Source organism: Scardinius erythrophthalmus (assembly GCF_964197995.2).
Source record: "Scardinius erythrophthalmus genome assembly, chromosome: 13".
Taxonomy (NCBI): domain Eukaryota; kingdom Metazoa; phylum Chordata; class Actinopteri; order Cypriniformes; family Leuciscidae; genus Scardinius; species Scardinius erythrophthalmus.
This window is the reverse complement of record NC_138233.1, coordinates 11,313,290-11,322,146: the sequence shown is the minus strand read 5'-3', so window position 1 is coordinate 11,322,146 and position 8,857 is coordinate 11,313,290. Positions and strand designations below refer to the sequence as shown.

General features: G+C 40.7%; 1 protein-coding gene across 9 annotated transcripts in view; it reads right to left on the bottom strand.

Annotated features, from left to right (window-relative positions):
• Positions 1-742: 742 nt before the first annotated feature.
• rapgef2b (Rap guanine nucleotide exchange factor 2b) overlaps positions 743-8,857 on the bottom strand; it is a 112,505-nt gene continuing 104,390 nt past the window's right edge. For 7 of the 9 annotated variants that reach the window (XM_081382753.1, XM_081382755.1, XM_081382756.1 and 4 more), the window contains 4 exons: positions 7,967-8,168; positions 5,903-6,354; positions 4,098-4,449; positions 743-3,013 (listed from right to left, as the gene is read on the bottom strand). In XM_081382753.1, the coding sequence (XP_081238879.1) occupies positions 4,124-4,449; positions 5,903-6,354; positions 7,967-8,168 (980 nt within the window). In that variant the 3' untranslated portion in view covers positions 743-3,013; positions 4,098-4,123. The remainder of the gene's footprint in view (positions 3,014-4,097; positions 4,450-5,902; positions 6,355-7,966; positions 8,169-8,857) is intronic. The other 2 variants (XM_081382757.1, XM_081382759.1) reach the window with 2 other exon arrangements.

Sequence of the window (8,857 nt, the reverse complement as noted above, 5' to 3'; positions counted from 1 at the left end):
TTCTGTGCTGTGGTTTGCCCGGGAGTCAGACTGAATTGTCCTAAGTTTATTAAGAACAAGGAGATGAGGTTGTCGTGAAATGATTCCTTGTAAGATTCACCCGGAGTAGATTACACGTGCTTATAAGAACCTCTTTTTTATGACAATGCCACCAAGTATCGCAAATGACAGTAATAGGCTACTCTGAAAAGTAGCATGTTAATGTCAGACAGGAAGTTGCTGAGCTTGGTTAGAAGCCTATGCAGATTATTTATTTATTCAGCCATATTTCTTAGTGTAGCAGTAGCAACTAGGTAGAGGGGTGACTGCTACATCCATATTCAGACTATCGACTGTCACAGGTAACTATATAAAGAATTTGGTATTTGTATTACTCTGATTTATATGAGCATTAAACGGATATTTTGGTCTAGTCACATTCTCTCTTAATATTTGATATTAATAATGGTATTATTACATTTTAAATTACAGCACAGAAAATCCTATCCTATTTAGATAGATAATCAGACTACAAATTTAAAATATAGGGTAAGTGCAACTCACTGTCAATACTTTTTCAAACTGAATGTACTGACACTAGATGACATAAAATATTGTGATACTATAATGTGATACTATGATACTGTATGCTACAGTAGTTCAGCTTGTCAAAATCTCTGAAGAAACACTGAAAAATTGAAGTGTTGAACAGCAGATAGATATGGATGTCTTTTATTAACCCCAACATACATTTGTCAGTTAGAAAAGTATGAGATACACATTTCAAGTTACTTCCATGTTTTCTCTTGTGCAAACACTAGATGGTGCCAGAGGTCATTTAAAACAATGTTTGAAAACAAAAAACCTTAATGCAGGACCAAAAAAAAACAAAAAAAAAAACAATAATAATAATAATAATAATAATAATAATAATAATAATGTGCATTTAAAAATTAAGTTGATTCATTTTTTGTCGAATTTAATAATTCCCAGCTTCATATAAACTGGGTGTTGAGGCATAAACATCATACATTTCTACAATTCAACAAAAATATAACCAATATTTACAATTATTGTATTAAAAATACAAAACAAAAAGACACACAAAAAAATAAGAACAAATACATACTCCACCAATTGTCTTTGTAAAAGACGTACAGGTAAAAGTAGTCAAAAAAAGAGTGAATCTTCACCAGCTAAATGTACACGTCTCACTTGACATCACATATCGAACAGAGTAGCATAACAGCTACCTACTACTATTTACCTTGTTTATTTATGCTTGTACAATTTGTGCAATTTATTTTGCAAAACAAGCGACTCATTTTGGCTTGCCAAAACGTGAATATTTACTAAAAAAAAAAAATTAAGTGGAAGCAGATGGTCGATATATTTACTGTTACAAATGTGTTGTTATTAACAACTTATCCGCAACCATTACAAAAAAAAAATCAAAAAAAATAAAATAACAATATTAATAATAATTTGTGGGGGCCAAAAAACAAAAACAAACAAAAACCTACAAACAAACAAACAGGCAACTAGAGAAAGAAACACTGAAGTAGTGATGTTACAGGGTACAGTGGAAAACACTGCAAACTTCTTTTTGTTCTTCTCAAGTCTTTTGTTTCTAACTACTGATCAATGTGATCAGTTTAACTCAGTGATTAAAATAAAAGAATGAAAGTGACGTGCTCCCACCGGTTCAGTTCTGCTCTGGCTGGCAGACTTCAGGTGGGTTTGCGTGTTCCCGGCCCACCGGAGTCTCAAAAGCACGTTTCAGTTCAGTTCCTGTGAGTGATTGTGGAAGCTGTTGTGCAGCAGTGGTATTTAGATCAAGGCCCACTCCAGGAGAAACATGCACAACTTGAGTCCTCAAAGAAAAACAACACCAAAACCAATGTTTTTCACACACCTCCTTAATGGCATCACTTAATGAGAGGAAGGAAGTAGCACCCGAATAGGATGACCCTATTTGCCTGAGTAGCCTTCAGTTCTCACCTTCACCAACAGGGGGCGCTTGATGTTGTGACAACTATAGAATTCTGCTTATATTTCACTTTTTAGAGGCGCTGAACTGGTAAAACTGCATCGAAGATGAATGTGTACATTTCCTCTCCACCACTAAAAGCTTCCTGCAACTGAACTGGTTCACTTTTAAATGGACTTTGGCGGCTGAATTACCCACAGATGTAGATTTGTTCAGTCTGTTATTTCTGCATCACGTTTGTTATGAGCTTTTTTCATTCATACGTTCTTGAAACACACTAAGGCCAAGAACCAATAAAACCACCCACTAAGGCTTTGCTTAGCATCGTTTCCTCTCACAAAGCGCCATCCTTATTAAATCGGTGTGCTACGTATGTCAATGATCAAGTGAACTCCATCATGATGTAGTCCGCCAGTAGAAGAGGTGTCCTTCAAGCCGTGCTCCTGCGAATATAATACTGTAACGCTAAACCACACGGATATGAGTGTTGTCGTCGGGACTGATGTGAACAGGTGGGGTGATAAGTTGTAGTCAAGCCTTCTTAGCCATCCAAACTGCATGTCCAGAATCGGGAGACTGAAATGTTGATTGTGTGCATCTGTTTACACCTTAAAAACAGTTAAAAAGTGCAGAGGGGAACTACTAAACACGTCAGTGTGACCTTTAAGCAGAAGGAAAGAGTAAATTGTCTGAAGACAACCGTTAACAGTAGTTTGTATCTTGTGTGTGAATGTCGAAGCGCTGTGTTCGAGTTTCAGTTCAGTTCATATTACCATTCTCCAAAGTGCCAAATAAGTTATTTTTTTCTCGCCTCCTTTCTTCACAGTATTTTTAGCATGCAGGGCATCAAACCCCCCATTGCATTAAGGCAGGGCAGGGAGAAGATTCCATCATTGAGGAGGGAGAGAGGCAGTGCCGGCAAGATGTAGACTGGATGGTCTGTCTGTCTGACCTGTGAAGGCCTGATATGGGCCATCAGTCAATGCAGCATCCGTATAAAAGCCAGTGTCGTCCCCTTTCAAACAGCGGATACCTGTTCATCCTCTGGAGGGAGAAGAGAGAAACTCTGTGAGCATCATGGACAGTCTCTTACACACAGGCTCTGTTCCAAACCCAAGTAACATGTGAGAGTGAACCGTTATTGATGACACATAATGTGATCTCATCATCTCCACAGAAACTACCTTCGGTGTTGCATACTTTGCTTATACTTCCAAAATTGAATATGCACAGAAGTGCATTTGCATCTGTTTCCTGCGAATGCAATGCAAAGGTGCAAGAATGGGGATAAAACTCTATCGTCTTCACCTGAAATTCGACATTGCAAAAAGCTGCCACTAGTACACACAAGGAAGCAAGCCACAGTTTGTGAAATACTAAATAATGGAATACTTCCAATACACAAAATCTACACTATATCTATAAATTAACAATCTATGATTTGCTTAACTACACCATCTTGGAAGAAAGATTTCACATGCATTCTGGGATTACCTTGCCTACAAAGATTACGTGTATAACTGCCTTTGATTTTGGTCAAAATGTAAGGCAGCATAATCTTTGATGATGTCTAAAAATGCTGTCTATAGGAAACGCACTTGGGTTTGGAACAAAGTCATAGACAGACAACTAAATATATTAAGGAAATAAAATATGCTCTGGCATTACTACACCAAAGACAAACATGACAGGACAGGAAATACTTATTTTAAAACAAACAAAAAAAGACTACTAATGTGTAAATTAATACAATGACATCTCAATTCAGGATCTTTGTGCTGATAAGTACTATCATTATTTCATGTGCTACCTGACAACACAAACATGACTTTAGGTTCTATCATGTGTTCAAGCGTTTATGATGGCAGATCTAGTGATTTTCCTGTGAGCACTGATGGGTGAGAGCCAATACACACGGCAGAGCAGGGAGCAATGACTGGGATGTTGCCACGGCGACGGGGGGCAGGCTGTCTCCGTGGCGACGCATGCACTGTGTGAGATGCGTTGGTGGTTGGTGATGGTGGGCAGGTGAAGGAGCTGTCCTCCTGGCATGCAGAGACCGTGACTCGTGTGCGTAGAGTGTGTGAGTGTGTGAGAGTGGAAGTAACTGGAGTTTGGGATGTTTTACCTTCCTGCTGGGGTGGTGTATGTAACTCATGGCCTGGGGGGAACTGCTGTGTGTGGACCTCTCCTCCTCTGAGCTCTGAGTTTGGGAGACAAGCACTCACCCTCCTCTTCCACCTCCTCTGCCTCCTCCTCTTCTCGACCCCGGGGGTCCGGCGAGTGGATGGGTTTTCCTGCAGCTGGGGGCTGCTGGGAGTCGGGGGAATGTGTGACAAGGCGGGAGCGCTGCAAGGCTGTGGTGTAGTCCGGGGGTCTCCTGCCTGAGTGAGCCGTGCCCTCGGTTACGTCCGTGATGGTCAGTGCAGTGTAGCCCGGCGGCGTGGGCGGAGGATCCCGGTAACGGCCGTCCTTCCGTGCTGGGGGGAGGAGACGGACACCACAGTTCCGTTTAATACCCGTCACGATCCGCACACACGCGGACGGACACATGCAGACATGCACTAGATTCAGGAAGGATTGTTTTTGTAGGTGGTCTGTGTTGTTCCACCTTGTAGTGTTCAACATGACAATTAAGTAATTAAAGTGAGTTTGTGTATGCTTATGGTTCATATATTTCTCCACCTGAACCATGTTTCATTTTCAGATGTCTGTTTGATCATTGGGAATATGGTTTTACCCTGTTCATGTAAAGATTACGACTTCAGCTTTTAAAGCATTGAAACAAACAACACATAGGAAAGAATATAGAACTTGGTGTAGTTACTCTTAAAACAATAGTTACCCAAAAATGAAAATCTTTCACCCAACACATCTTTCAAGTCAAATATGGCACCACACATGAAGTTTGACATTAAACTTTGATATACAACCTGGCATGAAAGGCACCATATTTGATTTTCAGTTAATTGAAATTTGAAAATTGTCTGTTCCCCACAGAAAGTTTTTGAATGGCTTCATACGGCTTAGACCACAGCCCATATGGGCTAATTTTATGGAAGATTTTTTGTCCATTATGAAGCTAAATGTTACTGAATGGACAAAAAGTGTGTGATGCTTCTCATGTTGCGTTCTATGGAAAAAAACAATAAGAGCATACAGCTTTGGATCAACATGAGGGTGAATACATTTTAAGATAACTGTCATTTTTGGGTGAACTATCCCTTTAAAGGGGTGGTTCAGGATTTTCGACATTGGACCTCATTTTCAAGTGAGCCTGGTTGTTATTCATCAGTGGAGACAGTTTTCAAAAAAAATCATCCAGTCCTTACTTTTGGATAGTTCGCCTAGGCTAGGCTAGCGCAAGTCAACGGTGCACGTTAGCCTGCCATTAAAACAGTTTTACCCACTCCACAGTACACCAAAAGCAAATAAATTATAACGCCAGACTATCGATGTAAATGTCTATTGAGAGAATAATGTTAGAAATCAAAGTACTCTTGTATCTCAATTATCTGCGGCAGGTAAATACACTTGCGTGATTGTTATGTGGACCGGCTCTCTCGGTTTCCTAGGTAACCAAATATAACTCCGCCGCTGCTGTAGACTGCTTATAAATACAGGGAACAAATAACTAATGCAACATGATGAAAGGGCTGTTTGATTTCTAACGTTTTTCTCTCAACAGACATTTATTTTATTTGCTTTTGGTGTACTGTGGAGTGGGTAAAACTGTTTTTAATGGCAGGCTAACGTGCACCATTGACTTGCGCTAGCCTAGCATAGGCGAACTATCCAAAAGTAAGGACTGGATGAATTTTTTTTGAAAACTGTCGCCACTGATGAATAATAACCAGGCTCACTTGAAAATGAGGTCCGATGTCGAAAATCCTGAACCACCCCTTTAAACCAGGTTCACGTGGCGATTCTTACTGATCACAGCCTTGGTGTTTCCTGCGGTGATGGGCGAGGGGCGTCTGCTGTGCTGTCTGGACTCTTCTGAACCGGTGGAGGTGATGCTGCTGGTCTCTGGGTCTGTGGTCACATCCCTTCCTCCTCTTCGCTTGATGGTACCTGTGTCGCCCTCAGAGTCCTCACCCCAACATGCCACTGAGGACGAAGAGGAGCAGGCAGACGCCCAGCTCCCCCTGCTTCCCCACAGCCCCGCGCCCTCTGCCAACGCCTCCCAGCTACGCCCCTGTTGCATGGTCTGAATGTTGTCATGGGAGCCACTGGAACATGAAGTCCAGCTGCCACGACCAGAATCAGCAGCGTCAAGAGACACCCGGTCACCCTGGTCCTGGGTAAGCTCCTCTGAGCTGGGAGAAGACAGCACGGTGGGGCCCGCATACAGACCCCGGCAGTCCTGCATGGATGAGTAGGACCTGAAAAAAGTAAGGTAGAAGGATCCAGAAGGGTTTAATAGTAATAATATATTGCCAGGTCATGATGGTCAACCAGTTGTCCAATAAGAGACTTGTCAATTAGTAAGGTTGATGACTTAATCTAGACCAGGGGTTCTAAACTCAGCTCCTGGAGGGCCACAGTCCTGCAGAGTTCAGTCCCAACCCTGCTCCAACAGATTTAACTCGGGTTGAAGCAAAACTCTGCAACTCCGCAAGCCCTGATCTAGACTTTTTCTTTGATATTTTTATTTGGTATTGGTATTTTCAGTGTGCATAATAAAACCCTCTGGAAAAGTAGGGGGAGACCGGGGACAGTTGCAACAGGGGATGGTTGCAACATGTCATTTTTCTCCAATCAGAAACAAGCTAGAGTGATGACACTCATACTGAACATGCACAGTTAGACACTCCACCCACCAAAAAGACAGTAGACATTTTCAACATCTGCTGCTGCATTTATTGAACAAAACTTGTTTTGGAGGTATGAAAGTATTTTTTTTCATGAGATGTATTTTTGTCATACTGTCCAGACATTTTGTATGAATTAATCAAAACTTACTTAGTTTGAATTATTGTTGTGTTGACTTCTAAGTGACATGGTTAGCATGTGTCAAAGTCAGTGTGTCTAGCAGGAATATGATGTTCTGTCATGGCTGATAGGGTCGGGGACGGTTGCAACAAGTTATAAATTGCATGTTTAATAAAGGTTTGTTGCATTGCAAATTGTTCAATTCTTCCTGTCTGACACTGAAATATGGAGAGATTGAATATCATCTGTAATTCCTACACACTGAATCTATGTAGGCCTATGTTTTACACATACACAAACAAAACTCAATAACTGTTATTTGATAAATATGACTAAATAAATAAATTATAGGCTACAATAATATTATTGAAATACATAATACTATAATATTATAGTAGGCCTAAAACAGTTAATATTTTCAGAATTATATGCTCATTGAGACAAAAAGCTAAAATTAATTAGAGAAATTTAAGGTATTTTTAACGTGTTGCAACCGTCCCTGGGTTGTGTTGCAACCGTCCCCTGGGTCGGGGTCAGTTGCAACATCTGACTTCTTCCATTCAAATAAATACTGTGAACGATATGTCATATATAATCATCTTTAAATGGTATGGGTAATTAGCAGACAGATGCAAGTTTAATATATACAAATTTGGTTGGTCTACTCCAAATAGTCTCTGAGTAACTGAGAGAAATGCAAAAAGTGTTGCAACTGTCCCCGGTCTCCCCCTAATCCATTTTAATACACATTCAGATGGTCTGCTCCATCGCATTGGTTTCACTCTTTTGGTTTACCCGCCACAAGAGTTGCACTTTTAATACTAAGCAGCATTTAAAAAATTGTATATCAAGAACCATGTATCCATTCTACTGTGATCTGACGACCTGGTTTTAAACACAAGAACATGTCTATAAATACTGTAAATATTGTCTGAGAAATTAGTACGATTGGGGTCAGATGAGCTCAAAACCTAACTGACCAGGGCTCCTAAAGACCGATTAATTAACTAGGTCATTCATGGGGCACACCAATTAGTTGAGAAAGTAAAGAGTGTTGTTTACCCCAAGCTGTACTGATCAGGGTCAGCTGTCGCCCTGCGCTCTAGCCGGTGTCCACTAACATGGCCCTCCACAGCTATTCCTCCATACCGCTGCCTGCGTTCATCTTGCCCCATGTCCAGGGAGGATGTGCTCACCAGACTGGAGCGCGAGGAGATCTCACTGTGGCCAGAGTCTGACAGGTAATCACCAGCTCGTCCATAACCTGGCAAATGAGTACACAGAACAAAATGATCAGGAAACAGTTTGGCCCTAATACAGACCCCTGTGGTACTCCAGTCTATAACTGCCTCTTTTCACTTTAATAGGTTTTGTTCCAAACTCTAGAAATCAACCTTCCTGCAAACCATGTACAGCTGATTTGTAAGAAAAGTGATTATGAGTTTGATGTTAACGCAAGTGTACAACACTACAACAATAGCACACAAAAGTATTGAGTAAAGTCAAATTCTTCTGACTCCAATTTCAAATGACTTATTAAAAAAAGTAGTATATGTATAACTACAAGTACACAAGTAGATCTTTCAATCATTTATGTACTGAGACTACTGTATATCAAATAAATGTAAAAAAAAAAACAAAAAACATAGAAACCTACGCTACTGCCAGAGCAAAGCATTACTGCAAAAACTCCCATTTCTTAACCTAGCTAATCAATAGATATATAGATAGATTGTTTTATTTAGTGCCATGTCACAATCTAAGGCTATTTTCCCTAGATAGTCAAAACCAGGCAGTTCCTTCAGTAGCAGAGCAGCTTGGGCTCTACAGTACACACACACACACACACACACACACACACACACACACACACACACACACACACACACACACACACACACACACACACACACACACACACACACACACACACAGCAAAAGCCTTTTTCTGTC